General features: G+C 43.3%; 1 protein-coding gene across 1 annotated transcript; it reads left to right on the top strand.

Annotated features, from left to right (window-relative positions):
- TMEM116 (transmembrane protein 116) lies at positions 1 to 24,831 on the top strand. The gene is made up of 11 exons (XM_067539363.1): positions 1 to 89; positions 740 to 786; positions 1,037 to 1,100; positions 4,986 to 5,117; positions 11,981 to 12,085; positions 19,749 to 19,798; positions 20,635 to 20,718; positions 20,818 to 20,956; positions 22,192 to 22,336; positions 22,474 to 22,547; positions 24,206 to 24,831. The coding sequence occupies exons 1-11, from the start codon at positions 27 to 29 to the stop codon at positions 24,404 to 24,406; spliced, it is 1,104 nt and encodes a 367-aa protein (XP_067395464.1). The 5' UTR covers positions 1 to 26; the 3' UTR covers positions 24,407 to 24,831.
- The last annotated feature ends 70 nt before the right edge of the window (positions 24,832 to 24,901 follow it).

The raw sequence follows: 24,901 nt of genomic DNA on the forward strand, positions 1-24,901 counted from the left end.
CGCCGGCCAGGGGCTGCCGGCGCCCGATGGCCCTCGCCGCGCAGGCGGCCGGGCTCCATGTCAGCCGGCTGGACGGGGACTGGCAGGCGGTGAGTGAGCGGGCGAGCCCCGGGGACGTGGGCCGGGAGCCCCCCGGGGAGCAGGGCCAGCCCGGTCCGTTCTCTCTAGCTCCCCATCCCTTCCATCTCCCCCTGTCCAGCCATCTGTCTCCATCGTCCGTCATTCCATCCCCTCTGGTGTCCCTGTCCACGCAGCTAGCCGTCTTCTGGCTGATCGGTCTGTCTCCATCCAGTCCCCCTTCTCTCTGTCTGTCTGTCTGTCTACCCACCTGAACACCTCCTCTGCCTTATCCTCGCCCAGCGCAGAGCTGCTTCTGGGCTAGCCTCCTTCGTCCTGGCCCCTCTCTCCCGCACACCCCCTTCGCTCCATCTGTCTAATCCCTCTCTCTGCAGCGGCTCGGTGTCTCCATCCATTCGGCTAACGTCGCATCCCCGCGATGTCAGGGCACCTTACATAACTAAACTCAACCTCTCAGTAGAAATCGGGGGTAAATGCTGGCTCTTTCCAGTCTGAGCTAGACACGTGGCTTCGAGGCTTTCGGCTGATCATCGCAGAAGTTTGCGCTGTATTTGTGATCGAGTTTAAACAAGAGTTTATCCGTTTTTATTACAGATAGAAAATGAGATCGCAGAGCATGTTTACAGCTGCACTTACCATCTGCATGTTTTAATTCCCCCAGGTTTATTCTGCCATACAATGGATACAGTTTGTCATGGCCACTTTAAGGTACGGTACATTGTTTTAAACTAGTCAGCAGATGTCGGGAACGTCAGCCTTCCTTGCAGATTGCCTGAAGGTGTATTACTCCCGTTAAATCTCTTTAACTGGAACGGAAGAAAGTAATTTATTATTAATCATTATTTGCTTGTTCATAATAAGAGTATAAAAAAAGAGAATAGCAACCCAATATATACAGATCAAGTGAAACAAAATCCAAAGCAGCGCTCTCAGACCAACCTGTTCTTTTTTTTCTCAGTGTTATAGGTTCCAGCTCAATTATTGCCTATGCTGTCTTCCAAAATGTAGTGAGATCCCCAGAGGTAAGGACTCTGCCTTTCATTTTTTAAGTCTGAATGTTTGTTATCCTGAGGGTAAATCATATGTTATGTAACAAAACAGATGTGTGGGCATGAGCTCACAACAAGGAATGTTTTGAATTTTTAGGCACATTCTCTTTTTATTATTGACAGAGTAAATCAAATATTTAATACTGAGGGTAAATGAATAAACCATTCATTGGCACTTTTACCTGTAATTATATACTGCTTCATGAAGCACATAGGCTTTCAGTGATTTTTAATCCTACCCCTTACATGTATGTAAGTAGATAATGCTAAATTGTGGCCATGTGGTCTGAGTCATGGACTGGTTGGGAGCCAAGAACTCCTCCAATTCTTGCTGTGACACTGACTCTTTCTGGGCCTTGGGAAAGTCACTTCGCCTCCCCCACTGAGTGTTCCAATCTGTTAAATGGAAACAAGAATAAAACTACTTCAGGAGATGGAAGAAAAGGGGTTGTTGGGAGGCTTAACTAGTTAATTGGTGTAAAGCATTTCAAAGGTTATAAGGGCTGAGTATTATTGAGTCAAATTCTGCTTCAGATACCTGCACACTACTCCCATTGACTTTAGTGGGGACTGTGCATCTCTGTTTGAGAGCACAAATTGACCAAATATAATTACATGTAAAACTATAACCGTTATTATCCTAACTGCAGCTGAACCAATGATTAACCACACATCATTTGTTCATTGAATTTCACTTTTTTTTTTGATGATTAGCAGATTGTAAACCCCTAGATTTATTCAGATTCAGAAAGATTCATGAATTTCTGCTTAGCATTTCCCCCAAATATGAATTGCCTCCAAATATTTGCTGCAAATATTTGAGATTCAAACTGCAGAGTTCATATGGTTTAGTTAATTGTGTATGTCACATGATGTTTCTTTTCCTTGACTGGATGACCTGTGGAACTAACCAACAAAATGTACATTTCAAATGTTCCAATCAGAAAGAATTTAAAATTCACTTTCAATCAAAATGTTTGAGTAACATTCGCTTTTCACAAGAATGTGCACTGATAAGACTCAAGAACTGCAATATTCATAGAAAGGTGAGGGAGGCTGAATAGTAATTTGCTGTCATAAATTTAGTGAGTTGTACTGACTTCTAAACTTGTCTTCTGTTATAATTATATCAAAGTTTTCTATTTATGTACCGTCCTTATCTGCAAAGCATGTCACACATTATGGGTCTGATCCTGGATTCCCACATACCCAAAACTTCTATGGAACATAGTGGGTGTGGGCCAAGGAGTCCATTGCAAACTTACAGGACTTACTCTTACAAAACAGGGGGTTTTATCCACAGAGGGCAGACAGGGCCTCAGTGTTTAAGATCATGCAGAAAGAGCCCACCCAACACACAAAGAGTAAATGGCATGGAAATCAATTGATTTACCTTGGAAGAAAGAGCCCTGAGTCAACCCTGATAGGATTTGAGGCAGTGGCTCTAGGGAGTCCAGGTATTTCAACCTGGATGTCTAGAGGTGATTAGACCATCCCATCTGTGTCAGAAGGTGTGTTATTTCAAGAACAGTGACTTAGCTCGTTTGGTTACATAGGAACACAGAATTGGCTACCATGCATCAGGCTTTGAGACTTGTATCCTGCTGAGGATGGTAGTTAATTCCTGATACTTCAGAGAAAGCTAAGCATCTCAATACCCTCCAACTCCTACTCACCCCCACAATGCACCTGATCAGTTGTGCAATTCTGTAAATGAGGGGCATGGGGGAATCTTTCCTGGTGCTTGCTATTGTGCTTGATCAGATTATTTCCTACTGCATGATATTTAAAGAGTAACGCTTTTAAAAAGAAGGTTTATTTCCCAGTCATTGAGAGGTGTGGGGATCATAGAGACTCGTTGTTCCATATTAGAACTTCTGTTGAATTTCTAATTGTTGAAACATATTTTCTGGATTGATAGTATCCAGAAAACTTTCAGCATTACCTAAACCATATTTAAGGCATGACATGTTGTCAAAAGTATTTCCCAGTCTTGTGGTTAAGAAAAAATAGAGTGACTCAAAAATATAAACAGGGCCTGACTCTGGAGCACTTGTGGATGCAGCATGGAAGGCACAAAGTTTTTTGGGTTTTTTTGCAAGCAAATGTGCTTCAAATTGTCCCCAGCTCAGTCTGAACATATAAAATAATGGCTGTGCATTTCATTCAGCTACCCAGAAGTTCTAAATCATTACATTTCTTTACATTCCCTTCCTTCAGTTTATAAACCATTTGGCTTTTTTTCCTGAAAGAAAGAACTGGCTTGTTTTCTACTTTAACAACCACGTCACCTACTCCTCCAACTTCCTTATATATACCTGCAACTAACTAACCCACTAGATAAACAGTTGGGTTTCACTACAGTTGCACAGCGTCACCTGTTCACTCGTTAAAATTGGTCATCTGCCTTCTGCCAAAGTTGTTTGTTTTTAATATACCCATAGTAACAACCACTCAGAGTAGGGTGAACAGATAGCAAGTGTGAAAAATCGGGATGGGTGGGAAGTAATAGGTGCCTATATAAGACAAAGCCCGAAATATCAGGACTATTGCTATAAAATCGGGTCATCTGATCACCTTAATGCAGAGAGTTTTAGACTGCTGTACACCCACAGCTGGGTTCTGCCAGGAGAAGTGTGCGCCAGTATTTTTTAAAATGTTGTAAAAGAAGTATAAATAAATACAGTGAACCTGATGATGGAAACTAGCTCAGGATATTTAGTTAGCAATAAAAGGTTTAATTCACTGGTTTGCTGGGGTGACATATAATGCACTGTGCTAATAAAAATAAGGATCTGGAGATAGAAGTTTGATTTCTAGACACTGTATAAAATACAAATGCTTAGAGTGCAACCTGAAGGAAAAATATACCCTAGAAAGAACTTAAACAGAATCAATCACCACTCTCTATCTGTAATTATAGGGTAAAGACAAAACAGCCTGCCAGCAGATTTTTATTGCTGCTGAACTAACTCAACCAACAAGCCATTACTCTTCATCTCTCAGGAAAGAGAAAAGTTCAAGCAAATACTATGATAGTGCGCATTTATTTTTCACTAAAGGACAATGTTTGGTCAAATTCAGCCCACAATGTAGGTGTTATAAAATAAATAATGTTTCCCAAAACTAAGGTCTATATAAATGTTTGCATATTTTGTTTGGTTTTAAAAATTCCTATAGAAAAAAAGGCTACATTTTTCACTCCTGGATGCAGAAAGTTAGGCATTGAAATCCACATTTAGGCACCTAGATAATTGGCCTGGTTTTCAGTGGCTGGGCCCCCCACAGCTCTCACTGACATGTGGTTAGCATTTTTAAACAAGTAAATCTTTCCCTGCAGTCTTTACAGCTCAAATGCAGCAGTCTTGTGCTAGTGCATGAGAACTTGAAATTGGCTAGAAACCAACCAAAAGCTAACTAAATTGACTCTCCCATTGGCCAAACTGTGACATGCAGCACGAAAACAAACACTCCCAGAGTCAGAAAAACATTGGATTTTTTAAAATTCTTCAGTCTGTGTCACCATGGCTGTTATTAATAACACAGTGAAGGAAATCTGTTTTATTAAATGATAGGATTTTGAATCTTCAGAGACAGATCTGGTGCAGCTCTTGTGTTCCTGGGAAGTTGCTAATGTGGCCAAGATGATCATTAAATCTGGGTGCTCCTGGTGTAAAAATCTCCTGAGTGCACTAATCAATGCAGGTTCCTTGTGTAGGGATAGCAACATTCCAAGGATGGCTGGGCATGAAAGTGTATCAGGAAAAGCATGGTGAAAATGAAACCCTTGTTGTGACTGACGGTTTTGGGACCATGTACAACATTCACTAAGCTAAATGATCAATTCATCTTTTGTAGGTGCGCCCCCTCTTCTATCTGAGCCTTTCTGATCTGTTTTTGGGGATGTGCTGGCTCATTGGGGCACTTCTCTATACCACACCAACCACAAATCAAGATGTTGTCTGCTATAATCTTCAAACAACTGGTCAAGTGAGTAACTCTGAGTTATCATCTTCTGATGTCAAGTTGCTTTGCATAGCAATATGTCATAAGCTGGTCTAGTGGTTAGCACACAGGAGTGGGAGTTAGCGGGCCCCTGGGTTCTGAGCCTCTGACACTGACTTTCTGGGTGACTGTGATATGTAAGATTTCTGTGTCTGATCCGTAAAATGGTGATAATTATACGAACCTACCTCACAAAGGTAAAGTCGATTAGAGACTGAGAGAGAGAGTAACTTTAGGGTTGCCTCTGTTAAATGAGTGGGTCTCATCTCCTGTTGAACAGGAACCCAAGGCTATCTCTCTGACTAATGTACTGCTGTATTTCCACCCTCCTCCTTCCTGTAAAAGAATAAACAAACTCTGGTATTGGGCCCAACCCTATAAATCTTACTCACACGAGTAGCCCCCATAGCACTCCTCCTGTTACCCTTATACCAATAATCTCACAAGCAGTCCCATTGATTTACTCTGTCTCTGGACTGCTGCTTTCATGGTAAGCTCAGCCTGATGCCCTGAAGGTCAGCTGTGTGTCCTGTTCTGTGCTGAATTCATGTGCAGGGACCTCAGTGAAGTGGAAGCATTTTCCTGACAGTTCTCTTTGTCTCATTGGGTTGCCACTGCATCATTAGGATTTCCTCCTGTCAGAGTCGATTTGTAGATGTCTGAAGCACACAAGGTAATGACTGCAGGGAGAGGAAATGTGTGAGAGGCTGCAAGTGGAACACAGTGTCAGTAGCAATGGCTCAGTGCAAAAATCCATTACCTGACCATAGCTACAGGGCTTTGGAATGGCTTGTGCTATAAGGAAGGAAGAATATTTAGGAAGCAATTTGCATTTAGGACTTTGGGGCTATTTAAAGCAAGCCAAATTAAATACGAACTGTATTTTGGGCTGAAGAAGATTAGCTGGGGAATACAGTGAAGACTTTAAGTGGGACAAACTCTGCCTCCACCTTCATGACCAGGGAAGTGCCCAGATGCAGAGGAGCTGATGTGCTTCCACTCCATGGAGGAGGGGATGCAAAGATTTGGGTAGCTGCACATGGGGTGCTCACGCCTACATGCCAGAGACCCCATTCTATGGGAGGCACCGGCACACTGGATTTGGGATTGGGATGGGGAAAGGGAATGACTTGTTGATCTGCCACTATGCAGATCCAAGGCCATTCCGCCAGTGGACAGAGAGCATGCGGGGTGCTAAGGTCACTGTGCTGCAGAGGCAGGTGTGGTGGTCATGAAGTTGCTTCACTGCCATTTCACTGCCTGAGATTGATAAATACTTCCCGTTTGCCCCTGAGGAGCTCCCAGGTCAGAGCCTGGTTTGTGTCAGCATAAAGCCAAAGAATTTAATATATAATAACTAAGTCTCACGCCAGCCCTGTGACTTACATAAGGGATCTCTACACTGTGCGCAAATTACATCAGCAAGGGATAGAAATCAATTTACCCATCACTGCAGTATGGTGGAATATGGCAGCTGATTAACAGCACACAACAAAGCATGGCCATAGTGTTAAGGTGCGAAGTGAAGAATACTGATTCCCATTGACGCTACACGGAGAATTTAGGAAGGCAGATTTTAATTACTTGAACTTCAGTTTGGCCAAGGCACAGCCATTACCACCTCCGCTCCTACAGGTAGTGCCATGGGATCTTACAGGTAGTGCCATGGGCCAGGAGCTCAGTTTTATGTCTCATTTGGAATATGGACTCAAGTGATTGGCTTAAAAAAACAACATACAAAGGCTGGAAACGCTAAAGCTACTGTTATGACCTCCCCAGCAGCATTCATTAGAATGGGGTCCCCATCTGGACCCTGGACTGGTTGGCTGTGCACCCTAGAACAGGACAAGGGAATGTACTGAAGAACACACTGCAAGGAGCAGTGTTGCACTGGCCTCTGGTGGGGAAAATGACCTAATAGGTTTTCGCTTCCTGAATTCCTATATTGCAGTCAAGACTTGAATCAGGCTTGTTCTGGTCTGCAGGCCACGCCTTTCTCATGTAGGCTCCCAGGGAACCTCTCACCCCACTCTGTCAAGCCAAGCTGGTGGGAGCTGGAAATGGCTCTTTGCATATCTTAGAGAGGGCAGGAAGGTAACTTAATGTACGGTATGCGAGAGCACTCACATTTGGTTGTCGGGTTACTGTGGCATAGTTTTGTGGTGGTGGTTTTTTTAAACATCAGTACACATGGGTAATTCGTATTACTCATGACACCAAGCACTGTACTTATGTAGCAGCTATTCCACTTCTAGCTTATCTCTGATCTCTCTAGCTCCTCTTATGATGCTGTAAAAACAATGATATACGTTCACGTTGGGATAGGGAACAACAGCGTTTGTGTGCAAGTCAGTCGTTAGGGAAGGCATGGCAATGACCCCTTGGTAATGAGGACATATTCTACTTGGGGGTTATATGAGAAGAGTCAGGTGGGGCACAGAAGAGAATAGGCGTGTGGCTGCAGAGATGTTGCAGGACCGAAGTCACTTACCAGACCATGTATGCAAGTTTGCCGTTGGAGAACTCATCATGAAGCCATAGTTCTTATTGGCAGTGTAAGGGCCTCATTAGCCAGACATGGCTCAGAAAAGTCAGGGGTTTAAGTTGTCATGCTACATACATATTTGGGGACCGACAGCGCCTGCCATTTGTCTGGTTCTACTTACTCCAGGCTACTCTGAGAAAGGTAGGAATGCAGGTTGGCCTGGCATCCAAGTGCTGTATTGTGTCACAGGAGATGTGGACTTGGCAGTGACTTCAGACACACCTCCCTTCTTGACCAAAGTGCAATGAAGGAGACTGTGTGCTCAAGGCCATTTGGTTTGTGATGTTAATGGCGAGTGCTCTTCTGTCACCACTGAATTCAGGAAATGGCACATTCTGCTTTCCCGGTTATGGCAAAGCAGCTTGGGGCCTTCAGCTAGAGGCTGGAGGAAATGGAGCCTAAAAGGGTAGCTGAAAAATGAGGGAGCTTGACATTCCTTTGCAGCATAATGTCTTGGACACTGTTGGAGACAGGATGCTGGATTACACAGATCTCAGTGCAATCAGGTACAGCAAGTCCTGTGTCTCTGTGAGAGAGACCCCTTTGTTCCATCCTGAGAGATGGCAATAAGTGAGCTCCTGTTTAGATGTTTATGCTACTGCTGCCACCTCCTGAATGCAGTGAGCTTAAGTCCATTACCCTGATCTCTTAAGATTACACAAGCGCATGTAGCCAGTGAAGGAGATTCCAGGGGACTCATTAGCCCCTAGACTGAACCCAGGTAAAACAAAGGCAATCCTTCTCTGATAGGACGGTGCTTTGGTCTGGCAGATCCAACTCACATTCTGGCAAGATCTTTTCCTGCTATTTATTCTAGGACAGAATTAAAACAAATCATGTACTTACCAACCCCTGCCTCACGTGAGATGTGATAAGATACAGGGCAGGGGTGGTAAGAACTCAGGCACTCAAGAACTCAGGTTGACCAGCACCTCAGCAGGCCAGAAGTGAGCTGTAAACTAATTCAATTAATAAATATCCCCTCATCCCACTTTCAATCCCTTCTGTCCTGGGCTCAAGAATCTCATAGATGCTACATTTCATAACATGCAGCAAATAACAATGACATTCCTTTTGTGTTCCTTTGGGCACTGATTGCCTGTAAAGTGTAAAGTGCCCCGAGGTCCTTGGATGGAAGATACTGGAGATGGCAAGGGACTGTTATTTATATGTGTTCTCAGATTAAGTGCAAAGGGACAGCAGTGCAAGGTCCCACCCACTGCCCCACCATGTGACCTGGAGGAACCACATAAAAAGGAAAGAAGGCAGTTTAGACTGCCTGGCTCATTCTGTCTTTGGCATCTCTGCTGAGAACCAGGAGCTCAGTTAGTGCCAGTTACGGTGGTAGTGTGGGCAGTAAAGCTGGACTGAGATCCCACACACTCCATTGTATCAACCACTGAACAGCTGTCAGATGGTAACAACATTTTCAGTCACGACCAACCTGTATTGGATTATTCACTTTTCTGTGGTGCTCATCGCTCTAGTGTCTGAGGCTCTGACCCTCAGATGTACTTAGCCATTCAACTCCGATAGCTTTCATTGGGAGTTAGGTGCTTAAATACCTTTGAGGTCTTAGGCCTGAGCTCCTCAAACATTAATAGTTTTCCCTCACAACATGCCGTGAGGCAGAGAAGTATTATCTCCATTTTACAGAGAGGAAACTGAGGCACAAAGCAGTGACTTGACTTGTCCAAGCTCAATCAGGAAGTCTGTGCTAGACCAGTGCCTTAACAAGACCATCTTCCCTCAACTTGAAGTGTCAATCTAAAAGTCAAAAGCTCTGATCCATTATCAATCCACTGAGCAATCCAGTCCCCCATTTCTATGATTTCATCAGTTCACTTGGAACACAGACTTACTTGGAATAATTCTGGTCTATGCAGCATTTTTCACTGGCTTGTTCCTCTACTAAGACACTGTCTGGAACTGTTTATGTTTTCAGACAAAGACAAGCATCTTCATTCTGTTCAGCTTTACCAGTGAGGCTCCCAGAGTTCCTGCTACTTTCTTAAATGGAAGACAATACAAATCATGGTTCCTCTCTCCAAACGCAGGGCCAAGCTTACCCCAGTCAGTGGAGTTACAATTGGGGTAAATGGCTGATTCACCACAGATGAGTTTGACTTACGCTTTTTGTTTTATTTCCTCTTCCCTGAGGATTTCCTCCACTGCAGTACCAGCCCTTAGCTGGACAATTGAAATTAAAATGTAACATGTTTTCCTGTCTGCTGTCCCTTTCCAGTTACAACCCTTGATTCCATGCTATAATAAAACACAGAGAGGACAACATGCTGTAATTACGCATTTCATCCACAGTCTCCCCAATTAAATTCTAATGGCCTAATAACATCCTGGTAGATTCCACTCTGTTTGGCTGGCACAATGGAAAATTGCACAGTGATTATAAGTAGTGACTGAAGAGGGACAAGCAAAGGGCTCCTGCATTCTCCTGTGCTCCAGCTTTATTTCTGTATGCCAGGCTCTGATGTGGACAGTGGCCTTAGGCCTGCAGGATTATGCCCGATACCAGAAGCTGAGGACTGGGAGCCAGGAGAGTAGGGCTCTTTTCCTGGTTCTACCAATGACTCAATGAGAGGACTTGTCTTGGCTAAGTGTGTGTGCCTTAGCTCCCTCATCTGTCCGATGGGGGGAATAACACTTACCTAGCCCTCAGGGGCTGTAAGGTAGGTAAGAATTAAAATGGGTTATGTTTGTAGAGTGCTTTGAGAGCCTCCAATGGAAGGCACTGAGAAGGGCAATGGTTCCTTATTAAAAATCCTGTAATGAGCCAGAGGGTCATTGCAACATTGCTTACTGCAAAGCAATCGTCACTTCTCTTGATCTTCTTAGAAACGGCTACAAACATTTGTGACCTCGGTGGGTCTGTCTACACAGAAAAGAAAAGCCCGTGGGTAGTCTGTGTAGACTTCTCGGCTCAGGCTGGAGCCTGAGGTCTGGGACCTTCCCACCCCGCAGGGTCCTAGAGCCCAGGCCCCAGTCCAAACCCAGATATCTACACAGCAGTGAAGCAGCCCCAAATCCCAAGCCCCGTGAGCTTGAGTTGGCTGGCATGGGGCCAGCCGTGGGTGTCTAGTTGCTATGTAAACATATCCAGTGAAGCAAGAAACCCAGTTTCTCTTACCTCATCAGTTGTTTCCCATGATGAGGTGACACTAGGATTGACAATGGGTGAATCCTCCTCACCTGAGTCAAGCAGGAGGTAGCCAATCCAGATGAAGGATTTTCTTGCCCAGTTCCTCCTCACACTGTGCCATGCATGCTCAAAAAAATGATGGTGTGCCTACACCAGCTGGACACCCCAGTCACTTGTCTGAACCTAGTTGCCACAGGGGTGTCCTGGATGGGCACCCATCCAGGGGTTGTCATATCACAGCAAACTATGTAAGAGAAATTGCTTTTTCCAGTTGCCCAGAACTTCCTCAAACATATTCTTTTTGTGTTCAGATTTTCTATGCTTGATCTCAGCCCAAAGGTGATTCTGGAAGCTGGTGGGGCTGGGAAGCACTTCACACCGAATAGCTCTAGATTTCTTATTTCTCTCTCTCTCTTTTTAATTTTTTTATGAGGAAAAAAACAGTCTCCTCCCATGTAAACTCAGCCATGTTGCTCGCTGGTGTAGCATTCTCCATTCCTACTGTCTTCCTTAAATGCACTGGGGTTTATTATTCCCACCAGTCCAAGGAAGTGTGGCCAAATCAGCATAATGGATGCAAATTTAGTCACAGACTCTGTGCTGCCTCATGAGAGAGATGGCACAGAAGGCACAGCCTAGGGGATGATGATCCAAGAAATCTTTAAGCCATCTTTGTACTGTCTTGATTTTGGACTGCTGTGGTGGTCAGACTGGTCCCTGACATAACCACTCATTTAAGGCAGCATCCCCTCAGTTGCTATAAGCTGTGCCGTGGTGCTGGATGCTATGGGCATGCTCCCTTCTGATCCCAGCTCCCTGCCCAGCATAGCTCCTTTGCTCGGGCCTGTGAAGGAGACAGTGCTGGGTTGCTTACTTTCTCCCCCAGCCCCTTGTGGCTCCTTTACAGCCCATGTATGCTGCTGGAGCGGCATATGAGATCAGGAGAAGGATCAGAATCAGCCTCTTAATTTTTGGCATGTCCTGATTTTTGTATCTACTTTGCTAGGCATTTCTACAATGTGGGGCTCGTTTTATCATAGTTTTGTCAGGCGCCCTGGGTTCACTGGAGATGAAAGGAGCTAAGGTGCTATAGAAAATGTAAAAGATTGTTGATGGAATAAAATAAAGCCTGTTTCTATTTTTCAGATATTTTATGTAGCGTCTTTTCTATACACTGTCAACTACACCTGGCATCTGTACATGGATTTAAAGGTGAAATACAATCAGAACCTGCATAGCATGTCTCCCTTGGTAAGTGCTACCTTGACAGTTTTTCATATTATGTATTATATATTAGGAACTAACATTGTGCTCAGTGCAGTACAAGCATAAACACAACGGCAATTCTTGCCATAAGGAGCTTGTACTCTAAGGCCCTGATCCTGCAGTTGACTCTATGTGGGTTGATGCCTGTGCCCATGCAGAGCCATTGAAGTCAACAGGGGCTCCTCGTGGACCTGCTTTTGCGTTCTGATTGCAGGATTAGGCCTGAAAGTCCAAAAGAGAGAAGACAAGTTGCACTGTAGGTTTCAAAAAGAAAGAATAACTGGGAGGGTCAGATCCTCAGCTGATGTATATCACCAGAGTTCTCTTAAAGTCAGTGGAACTACACTGATTGACACCAGCTGAGTGTTTGGCCCTGAGTGGTTTATTATTGTCACTAACCCACTTCTTGTTAGCACTGCAGAAGAAACTAATCTTTAGAAAGGATTTGGAGGAAGGGAATGTGGCTTGAAAATCCAGAATTGTGGAGAGGCAGTTCAGGCATGAGCAGCATGGAAAAAGGCTCAGAGATGGACCTAAATGTCTCTATGCTTCAGTTTCCACACCTGTACAATGGGGATATTACTTACTGAGTATCTCCCAGGAGTGTGGTAAAGCTTCATTTATGAATGTCTGTGAAGTGCTATAAGAGCATCAGGTGAGAGATGCAATGGAAGTAAGCTGGCATTTAAAGTACTATTCATACTTTGAACAGGACAGATTAGCTCTGTGAGGAAGGGGACTTGGCCTTTAAAAATGACTCTTCAAGATCAAGTGTAATCTTTGGGAGCGAAGGAACAAGGACACAGTACTCAGAAAAAAGCACTTCGACTACAGGCTAAACAAACACTTCACACACCCTGTGACCAAAATCTCTCTGTTCAGAGCAGTTTCCTTGTTTGCACTTGGCTAAACTCTGACCAGCTGCTATCTCGCTGAGAATTCCTCTTGATGTATTACTGCAGGACAACAGTAATACAACTCTATACAATTTATATAGCTCATCTCAATGAACACGGCAGCTAGATTTCTGCATGTCATTCCTCTTCCCAACTGAGAAGTCCCATAGGCTTTGCTCTGCATACCACAGAGTTAAACTTCTCAGATGTCTCCCATTCTGTGTATCTGTTGGGCAGCAGCAGACTTGACAGATGAAAATGCACTTTTGAGAGCTTCCATTCTTAGATTTAAGATCAGCTCACGAGGATGATATTTTCTTTTCTTCACTAGTCCCTACATTCAGATACAAATTTCTTTCCAGACTTCTTTCCCCCCCACCCCCTGTAATAATGGACCAGCCCAAACTCTGGGGTGTGTGAAATTTAGTTCTGAGTGTTATGACTTGAGACCATCTCTAGTCCTTCTGTGCTCAGCTGTCACTTCTCTCTTTATTTCAGATTTAGGGCTTAATCCACCTGGACAACTCTGGTCTCACTAATACTAATAATCTATCTTAACCTAAGGGCCTCTTTTGCCCACAAACCCAAGAGCTCTTTCTTGTCCCTTCTTCCCTGCCTACATGCTTCTGGAAAAGACAGACTCAGGGGATGTGACATACTCAGGGTGCAATCCGGACTGATGAACAGCTGTGTCACCTCAGTTTCTAATTTGGGGTGCCTTTTACACTGCTTTGCTGTGGTAGCTACCACTCCTAATCTGCTCACACATAGTGTCCAGCATATAAATCACTCCCAGTTATATTGTGAGAGTGATTGCAGTCAGCCAGTCTTGAATTACACTGCAGAATGACACCAGCAACTTCCCAATCCTAGACTTTCCTCAGAAATGTATGTCTTGTACTGTCCAGTTTCCTCCTGGACAATACAAGCTCATATAAAGTCCGTCATATTATTAATAGAGAATTATATGCACAAATCCTGTTATCCCACACAGAGTTTCCCAAATACTTCAGTTCAAACACATGGATTTAGATAAAACAATAAAGCAAGTTTATTAACTGCAAAGAGATGGATTTTAAGTGAGTACAAGGCATGAAAGGCAGAATTGGTTACAGGAAAATAAAAGTAAAACATAACTAATGCCTAATTTAACAAACTAGAGTGAATTCAATGCCAAGCCTCTCACCACACGTTTCAGCAGTCCTACTGGCTGAACTTTTTTCAGTCAGGATCCCTCCCCAGTCCATTATGGCTTCCTTTGTTCTTCAGGTGTCGTGAATGCCGTGGGCAGAGAGAAAGGGAGACACCATTTTGTCCATCTGTCCTCCCTAATTATAGTCCTTTCCCTTCTTTGAGAAGCATCTCGAGCTGAGGTTCAGTAGACAAAAAGTCTGTGTGGACAAGAACCCCATGCTGTTGTTTGCTAAGATGTAGTTTTTTCACCCACACCCTATTTCCTTCCAAAGAATGGACATTTGAGCAGATAGCCCATTGGACCTTGTTTACACTTGGCTGAGGTGTCAGCTTATCCTTTGTCTCTGAGGAACTGGTTTGGCTGCTCCTCAGACTTGGTCCCTGTGTTAGCAACACCATATAGTGAGATCTTATAACTTCACATACAATGTTGCTACACAGATTTTATCAGGACAATATTGACCAGCAAGTTATGAGTTTTCCAACGATACGACACAAGGCATACTTGGACAAAGATTATTATAATAATGTGCAAGGGGTAAATACAGGGCTATAGACTCACCCCTTACAAAGCTGCAAATGGATTATCCACTGGGCATCTGCCACCATGTTTTCCTTAATCTTTATATGCACAATTTCCATATCAAATTCTTGGAGTATAAGGTTCCAGTGTAGAAGCTTGGAATTTGAGCCTTTAGTTTTGTTTAACCAGATTCATGGTGAATGATCTGTTAGGACCCTGAACTTTCTGTTAAAAAATTAGGGGCTTAATTGCTTGACTGCCCACACTAGAGCATAGCATTCCTTTTCTGTGATAGAATAATTCTGTTCAGTGGGTATCAATTTTTTGCTTAAGAAAGCAGTTGGGTGCTTCTTGTTATTCTCCCATTTGCATCAGCACAGCATCTACCAATGTCTGATGCATCTATACACAGTTTAAACATTTTTTCAAAATCTGGACTAGCTAGAACGGGCTTTTTAGACAAGATTTTCTTTACCTTATCAAATCCTTCCTGGCATGCCTTTGTCCAAATGACCTTGTTGAGTTTAGTCTTTTTACATAGATCAGTGATTGCAGTTACAAAGTCACTGAACCCACACACACACCTTCTGTAACAGTTTACCAGATCTTTGGAAGATTGGACCTGTTTCTTGGTTTGGGGCAGAGGCCAATTTACAATAGCTTCAACTTTTAAGAGATCAGGGGGTACTTGATCTCCCTCTACTCAGTGTCCCAAATAAGGAGCTCTGGCTGCTCCAGCGTTATATGTAGAGGCTATTATGGTTAGGCCTGCCTCTTTGAGTTTTGACAGCACAATTTCTAAGTGTTTTTTTGTGATCAGCCCAAGTGTTTCTAAACATTGTGCTGTCATCCACATATGCCCTTGCAAAGTTCTGTAACCATTTAACACTCAGTTGATCAACCTCAGGAAGGTGGTTCCAGCATTAACTGAACTAAACGGTAACATTGTGAACTCACAGACTCCTATATCAGTGATGAAAGCACAAGTGTATTATCCCACAGGCTATTCCTTACGTCTTCACTGCATATACTTAAGAAATGTTTTTGAGCAAAGAGATCAATCAATTGGTCATAATCCTCCGGCCCTTTTCCCTTTACCCATTTTCTCATTAGGTCACACATTTTATATGCATATTCACTATGACTCATGCCAGCATCCCTTTTAAGATTTCTAAATTTCAACCTATACATTTCAGGAGTAATTGTAAAACAGTTTCTTAAATTCAGCATATTTCAAAGCTTACTGAAATGGCATTTCATTAAATACATTTAAAGTGTTCCCAGGCAGTTTTGCAATCAGTGTGGGGATTTTCGTGTCCTCAGGAATATTATGAGCCCCACGTAGCGTTTCAAAAGCGGTGAGATACTTAACCTGAGAGCTTCTTTTGCCCACAGACCCCAAGAGTTCCATCTTGTCCCTTCTTCCCTGCCTACATGCTTCTGGAAAAGACAAACTCAGGGGATGTGACATACCCAGAGTGCAATCTGGACTGATGAACAGCTGTGTCACCTCAGCTCTCTAACCTGTGGTGCCTTTTACACTGCTTCACTATGGTAGCTACCACTCCTGGTCTGCTCACACACAGCATCCAGCATGTAAGTTACTCCCAGTTATATTGTGAGAGTTCTTGCTGCCAGCCACTCTTGAATGACACTGCAGAGCGACAACAGCAAACTCCCAGTCCCAGACTTTACCCAGCAATATACATCTAGTACTGCCCAGTTTCCTCCTGGACAATACAAGCTCATATAAAGTCCATCATTTTATTAATAGAGAATTATATGCACAAATCCTGTTATCCCAAGAGGAGTTTCCCAAACACTTCAGTTCAAACACATGGATTTAGATAAAACAATAAAGCAAGTTTATTAACTGCAAAGAGATGGATATTAAGTGAACACAAGTATTGAGGCATAGAAGTCAGAATTGGTTACAGGAAAAATAAAAGTAAAACGCAACTAATGCCTAATTTAACAAACTAGAGTGAATTCAATGCCATGTCTCTCACCACACGTTTCAGCAGTCCTACTGGCTGAACATCTTTCAGTCACGATTCCTCCCCCAGTCCATTACTGCTTCCTTTGTTCTTCAGGTGTCGTGAATGCCGTGGGCAGAGAGAAAGGGAGACACCATTTTGGGCATCTGCCCTTCCTTCTTATTGTCCTTTCCCTTCTTTGAGAAGCATCTCGAGCTGAGGTTCAGTAGACAAAAAGTCTGTGTGGACAAAAACACTATGCTTTTGTTTGCTAAAATGTAGATTTTTCACCCACACCCTCTTTCTTGCCAGAGAATGGACATTTAAGCAGGTGAGGCCATTTGACCTTGTTTACACCTGGCTGAGACTGAGGTGTCAGCTTGTCTCTTTTACACCTGTGTCTTTTACACTTTGTGTCTTTTACACCTGGCTGAGGTGTCAGCTTGTCCTTTGTCTCTGAGGAACTGCTTTGGTTGCTCTCCAGACTTAGTGCCTGTCTGAGTAACACCATATAGTGAACTCTTACAACTTTACATGCAATGTTGCCACTCATATTTTATCAGGAAAATACAGACCAACAAGTTATGAGTTTTCCAGTTATACCTCACAGGGCATACTGGCGCAAAGATTATTATAATTCTGTGCAAGGGGTGAATACAAGGGTGTTGACCATCACAGGGGAAGAGGAAGGAGTGATGCAAGTTAAATTCCCAATCTTAAAGGGGAAAGCACTCTGTGTGCTAATGTATTCACGGCTACGGCCCTCAGTTTCCCTAACTATATAATGGGAATGATGATCCATCCCCCACCCCACAAGGCTGTTGTGAGACTCACTTCATTAATGTGTGTAATGAGCTTTGAGCTCCTCCGAAGGAAGGTGCTGAGAATGTGCACAGTATTATTCAAAACAGCCCCTGCATGAGGATTTTTACTTGTACTTTTGGTTTTCCATGACTGCAGCACAAGATTGTGTTGTTTTTGGTAGAATGGAATAAATCCGCCCTTTCCTAAAAGCGGATTGGTGCCAGCACCCACAGCACATTTCACAGGAAGCAGACGACAACAATCAGAACTGTTTGAGCTTCTCCTCAGAGCCTCACCGCGCTGTGCAGGGCTGTGCCAAGTTATACTGCACAAAAGAAATGAGCCACATGCAAAGATCTCATCAAGAGTCTGTGACTTTTCCACTTTCTTTCTGCAAATTGGAATCCTCTAGCTTTGGAGAAGCAGCTGTTCAGTTAATTGATGGAAGAAGCAGCTAAGCACACCACGCCCCCAGGATAATTTCCATTGCATTGTTCATTCCTCAGTGCATTCTGTACTCCTCAGTTTGACTCAATAAAAAGTGCTTTGCCATGGGGCCAAACTGGAAAGATGCCTCCACATCTTGTAAGTGTGTCCAAAGAAAGGTGTAACCCAGTGATCTGAACACAGGACTGAGAGCCAGGAGCTGCTGAATTCAAATATTTACCTACCTCAGAGGCCTGATATGGAGATTAACGAATGTTTAAAGCATTTTGATCTTATAAAGGTCTCTAAGTCTTATTATTCATAACTCCCTTCTGTTTTGGGTAAGTACCCGATCATGGGAATAAAAGGGAATTTGGTTCAAAGCGTGATGAGTATTAAAAACTGACTCATTCCCCAAAGGAGGAAAATGTTCCTCCACATACAAATAAGCAGCTCTAATTTGGTTTCTGGCCCTTTCCATGGATTCTTACACTAATATTTATTACAGCATCTGGTAAACATAAGCCCATGGCTGTCTCTGGAACATCAGAGTCTCACATTCACATAATCTTCCCAAGGAAGACAGCATCAAACCTAAACATGCATCCATGTGTCTTATCCTTTCTTTAATGGAATGTGATAAACTGACACATGTGGGACAAGTCTTCAGGTGACAGAAAAGTCACGTTGGTAAATCAATGAAAGTTGACGGAGCAAAATTCCCTTTGATTTCACTGGGGCCATGATTTAGTCAAACAACTGACGTACTGACCCAAGGGGAGAGCCTGGCTGACGGGAAATCAGCCTGTTGTGAGAAACACCTGCGTTTGTGCAGGAAGTGTTAAGCTTAGTTTGGAATGCTTTTTGCTTTTGTTCATCTTGACTAAATCTGACTTACAATCACTTAAAATTCTTCTGTAGTTAATAAATGTGTTTGTTTCCTTTACCTGAAGCAGTGCATTCGGTTTAATGTATGTTGGAGACTCCATTTGAGGTAACAAGGCTGGTGCATATAAATTTATTTGTTAAACTGACAGACTATGTGAGCTTACAGTGTTCAGTGGGCAGCACTGAACATTGTAAGATGGATATTCCTAGGGTTGCATCTGGGGCTAAGGATATTGGCAGTGGTCATTTGTTGCATAGTTCAAAGAGTGATTGGCTATAACCACTCGCTCACTCATTCACTCAGTTAACAGCAGTTTGCTTGCTGGGGGCTGTGCGAGAACTGCCCAAGAGTGGGGGTTATCACAGCAGAGCAGGGTAAAATGGGCTCCAAGACTGAGGGATTGGGGTGACATGGCAATACACCAGTCCTAATTGCACTAGGGGAACATCACAAGCTGTCAAAGTTCTCTGACAGCCACATAGTCGTATCCCCCTCCTCGAGTGGTTTTCCTGGAGGAAAATGATGAAGTGGGAATCATTCCCAGAGAGGAGTGCAGGAGTTTCTGTGAGGGACTAGTGCTCTCAGCAAGTCAAAATGTTGATTGACCTTTGAATTTGCACTAGTAGTCTGGTGCTTTCCCTCCAATAATCCCTCAAGATTAGGGATGCCAACCCTCCCGGATTGTCATGGAGTCTCCAGGAATTAAAGATTAATCTTTAATTAAAGATTGTGTCATGTGATGAAACCTCCAGGAATACATCCAACCAAATTTGGCAACTCTACATGACTGGTACTGTAGCCCTACTGAGAATTTATGTCATTAGGGCACTGAGGTATTCAGTATCCCTGCTTTGATGAACCTGGCTGATATGTAACTAAACTGATGGTTGCACTGAAATATAAGGAATGATAGTTTAACTCAGCTTTTTCACCTTTACAGGTTTTAGATTATGCAAGTCGCATTAGCCGCATAGCAACAGTTTTGTCCAGGTATGATTTAGTTCTCTTTGACAGTGTGAGATGTTTACAGTAAACTGGAGTGTTTTAGACCCAAACTATTCTTTATTTAGAAACAATTATTATTAAAACTTGTTGGTGTATCCTGTAACTGGGTAATCATGGTCTCCTGGGCTGACAAAAAGCCCTGATCCTCAGCTGTAAAATTGTTTGATCTCCATTCAAGTTAGCTGTAATTACTTAGACTGCAATGAGCCAACTTTTATGTGCACATGTGAGAGTGTGTGTGTGTGTATATACACTTCTTCCCTCCAGAGCATGGAATCAGGACTTTGCTCACCTGTGTATGATTGGCCCCATGCTGCTCACAGCTAATGGAGATTTTCCCTTCAGAGGTTCGAGGTGGTATTTTCACTGTCACTGTGAAGTTCCGAGTGGCCATGATGTGCAACATGGTGACAGCCATAAAATCCTGGGTGGCCATGGAATTGTTTCTTTGCAGTCCCTTACCTATCTTATGAGGATTAATTAATGCTTCTGAAGTTCTTTCAGGGTATAAAGTGTTATTGATACTAACAGTAGTATGTTAAGATGACCAATGTCCTTTTGAGGTGATCAATAATAGAATCTTAAAATACAGTGATACAAATTCTGCTCTCAGCTAACCAGCTACAATTCTTTCCATCACCCGTGGCCTGTTCTTCATGCTGCACAGAAGCTGTAGGCTATAACATGTGGGTGCAGGAAAACTACTGTTTCAGGATGTTCTCAGTAAAAAACACAAAATTACATCTCAAGAGTGACAGGAGAGAGGGCACGTATCGGAGGGCAGTTGTTGTAACTGAGCTGTTGTCCTATTTTCTCCTCAGCTTGGTCCCTTTCCTATTGATGGTTCCTGTGTTTTGTCTGGGCAACAGCAGTGATTGCTACCAGAACTTCAGCCAGAAACACGGGTAAGCTGCAATCCACCTCTGAGCGTGCCCTGCTTCCTCTGAGATTGAGGAAAGGTTCACCAAAAGTAAACACTCAGGCTGTCTCCTTTCTGACTGCAGGTGTCTCCTGTTGCACACAGAAATGGACATGACCACTGGCCAGCTGCCAACCTGTGGTGGCTCTGTTTGTTCTGCGATTTATTTCTATGGCATTGGAGTCTTCCTGATCTCCTTCTTGATCAGCTTCGTAGCCATTATGGTAAGAAGGCATAGTTGTTTTTATTATTTTGGGCCAGGCCTTTGCTTGATTAGGTCAGTATTATAATGGCATTTACTGTTCCTTTTTCCTATTCTCCTCTGAGGCTGGGTGATCAATGGGGCAGTTAGTATGGCTTCTCTCTGTGGGAAGTTATAAACATATGGTTTTTGTGTGTGATGTGCCTAGATGCTAGGGTGAGGGGCAGAATATAAATTACTAAAATAAATGCACATTTTATTTAGTTTATGTGTGAATGTCCCATGCCAACTGGATATCTGTAGAAGTTCCATCCAAAAAACATAGCATTATGGGCACAGGCATTATCCACCCATCTCTGAAATGCCCTCTCCTCTGAGTGGAAGGCAATAACTGTTTAACAACACAGAGCAACATTATACAGCAGCATAAGACAGGAAGTGAAGAAGAACATTGTATCCAACAGAAAATACAGACAGAATGTATGACTTAGAATTGGGTCAGGATACCAGGGTTAACACATGTACCAGAGGATATTTAATGATTGCAAGTGATCAGGATTTAAATCTTATATCTCATACAAAAGAGGGATAATTTGTTTTAAAACATGATAAAGGTGATTCATTGTTTCATGGAGTCCAGCTATATTATCTTCTGCTACACTCCGGGCCCAAGCATAATTTTTTCGGGCCCAGTACAAACTTGTAACACGGGCCTCCTCCCACACACATACCACAAACCCTCATCCCATACATACAATCTCATGAGCCAGGAACATATTTTTCCTCATGGTAATAGGGGTTGCAGCCTGGGCCAGGCTCCCAGGGCTCAGGGCCCCAGTAAAATGTACCTTCCTCCCTCCCCCCTCTTCCCCCGTGGGGGTCCTGGCTACACTAGCTGGAATACAAATCATAATTGGTCTCAAATCTCATGCATTAAGACATAAATCCACCACAACTTCTCCCATAGATGAGTTATGACATTCATACTTTCTTCAGAAGTGTGTTACTGGCCACTACCAAAGGCAGGATACCAGACTAAATGGACCCTTGCTCTGATCTGGCTCTGCTGTGTCTATTTCCCAGATATTTTTTAGCTAAAATAAATACCACAGGAAGAACAAATAGTATACTCCCTCTACATGGCTTTGATGCACTAGATAAACACCTCTTAAATCAGAGCTTGTGCATGAGACACAATTAATCATATAGCTGCATTTCAGTAATCATGTATATTGAGAAATGCATTTTCTTTTCTAGGTTCTTCTCATCCTGGCCCGAGTTTTGTACAAAAGGTTCATAAACTCAACAGGATTCCTGGGTGATCAGCAGTGGGCAATGATTAAGATAGTGGAACAACGAGTGATTTTCTACCCTATTGCTTTCTTCTGTTGTTGGGGTCCAGGTTAGTAGACAGCTAAGTTACTTCTGCCAGGTTCTAAACCTCGCGTTCTGGCCGCTAGGCATATGGAGAGAGGTAATAATGGTAATTGGAAAGAATGAAAGCTGAAGCAATATAATTTTATCAATCCCTTTTCACAGCTGTCCTCCTCAGAATAGTGAAGTTGACTGTTTCAGAGAATAGCAGACTCTACATGGCTCTTTATATTCTACAGGTAAAACTCTTCACACTGAAATCTCTTCGAACTTGTCTTCTCTCCTTTGTCAATCATGTGAGATTTTGGTTGGTTCTATACTCCAACATGAAACGTACAGTCTGCTGCCACCCACACAGACAGCTGCCAGATGAGCTTGTGTCTGATTTATGGATGGAATTGGGAAGGCTCTTTGTAGTCCTCCTTATGTTTGTTTTTTACATGCTTTTTAAGGTCTCAGGAACCAAAATAACGTACGAGCTGGTCTTCTCACACTACTAGGGCTCCTGCATGCTGGGAATACTGTGAGAAGACCAGATATCATGTTATTCTGGGTCCACAAATGGTGTCCTGAGGTATTAAAATCCTTGTGAAATATGTCAAATGCAGATGCTGAGATAAACAACTTTATTTGGGTCCCCTTGAATACTGCTGTTTGGGTTTCTAAAGAACCTGAATGCATAACTTTGGTTTGCAACACTGTTAACCAGTAGTTTTCTCGGAGGGCCATATCTTAATGCCACTGAAGCTGCAGTTAACATGCGGCACTAACAAATTCCACAATTCCTGTGTCACACAGGGATGTAGACAGATAAAAAATTCATAAAGAAAAACAGAGGCACAATTTGATATGCAGGCAAAGGTGCAAATTGTTGAGTCTTTTAGGGCCAGATACTAGTTACATTTCTATTCCTCAAGGCACTTTACAAACTTCACACTGATACACAAACTGTACCCAGGGATCATTTCCCCTCCCCCTGAATGGCAGCTGCCCCTGACGTAGAACGCAGCAGCTGTTCCCTAGCACAGAACATCACCACACAGTAGTTTAGGTCAGGAAGACATGAAGAATCCTGTCTCCAACTGAAAGTGCAGAGAAAATTTAGGGAGACAAAATAATTACTTTAACTGACGTTTGGCCAGGACATGGGAGTTAACAGCCATCCTTTTGTGAAAGGAGCCAGTGGGGTTTTTATAACCATGAGTGGTCAGGGCCTTCGTTTGCCATTTCACTCAAAAGTTAGCAGCTCTAGCCACATAGCATCCCCCGGCACCGCACGGGAGTCAGTACTGCCTCAGAGGGAAGAGGGCCATCTACTGGATCATAAATATCACTTACTGCAGCAGCCTGTGGTTTCCTGTAAGGTGCCTCATCTAAGCACTGGACAAGGTTGATTCCACTGAATTTGGTGAGCGCTCCAGCTGGAATGGCTGCAGGCAGGTTTTAAACCTGGCCTCTACAATGGCACATCTAAATCCCAGGTGACTACAGACAAACATCTGCAGTGGAATGGAGCGTCTAACTATCTGTTTGTGCCCACAAAGGTTGGGGCACAGTCTTTGAGAGCACTTTGAAAAAATGACAGGTGGGAGGATCCTGCACAGATTCCAAAAGCCCGCTTACAGCTTGATCTGAAGCCTGATGGGGCTCTTAAGACTTATTCTAATTTCAAGGAAATAAATATTGCTTTTCCTTGGCCATGTACCCTCATGATGGTTATCTGTATTTGGAATCCAGTAACAGAACTGCAGCTCTGAGTCCAGTGCAGACCCTGGTCCCATGGGCAGGGTGAAACATAGGGATTATAAATTAACCAAACCGGATGTGCAAGATGCTGCATAGGTTTAGATTCTGTGCTGGCTGAAAAGAGAGATTTACTCTCTGGGTTCTCTCCTAGGCTCTAACAGCAGCTTCCCAGGGGCTCCTAAACTGCATCGTTTATGGGTGGACCCAGCACATGTTCCGCTGCATGAAACGCAAAGCCTGCCGTGACGTTGACACGCAGACACCTCTCTTACGTTCCCAGAAGAAGTACTATGCCAGCACGTTCCCCACCAGCACCCAGGCAGCAGACGTATCTACATCCACAGTGTTGTGACAATTCTCTGCCTAATAGGGAGGAGTGGGCTGCATGATGGCCTGCAACCCTGGCCTGGTCATATCTGTGAGACACCAGACAGACTCGTTCTGCTGCCTTGCTTATTCTGAACTGTTCTATCAGTAACAGACATGCAGAGTTAGATCAATGCCGGAAAGGTCTGAGCACATCTAGATGAAGATCAACTGTTTTCAACAAAGATCATTATTTATTTTATAGTTTTTTAATGGATTATTTTACTTTGTATACTATTTAGTGCAGTCTTTTCCTTATGGAAACATCTCCAGGATTTGCAGGGAATTGTGTATCAGAGATTCTTTACAGGCCCTTAAAGACCTTTCTCATCAGGGTAGATGACCAGGGAATGTTTTTCTTACCTCAGTGATTATCAGATATTTGTAATGACAATTGAACAATAAAACCAAGTTGACTATAAATCATGCTCTTTTACCTCCATACGAAAATGCAAACAAGTGCAACACTGGCAGCTAAATA

The sequence above is a fragment of the Emydura macquarii genome, unplaced genomic scaffold, assembly GCF_026122565.2.
Source record: "Emydura macquarii macquarii isolate MOO-44397 ecotype Brisbane River unplaced genomic scaffold, CSIRO-AGI_Emac_v2 contig_554, whole genome shotgun sequence".
Taxonomy (NCBI): Eukaryota; Metazoa; Chordata; order Testudines; family Chelidae; genus Emydura; species Emydura macquarii.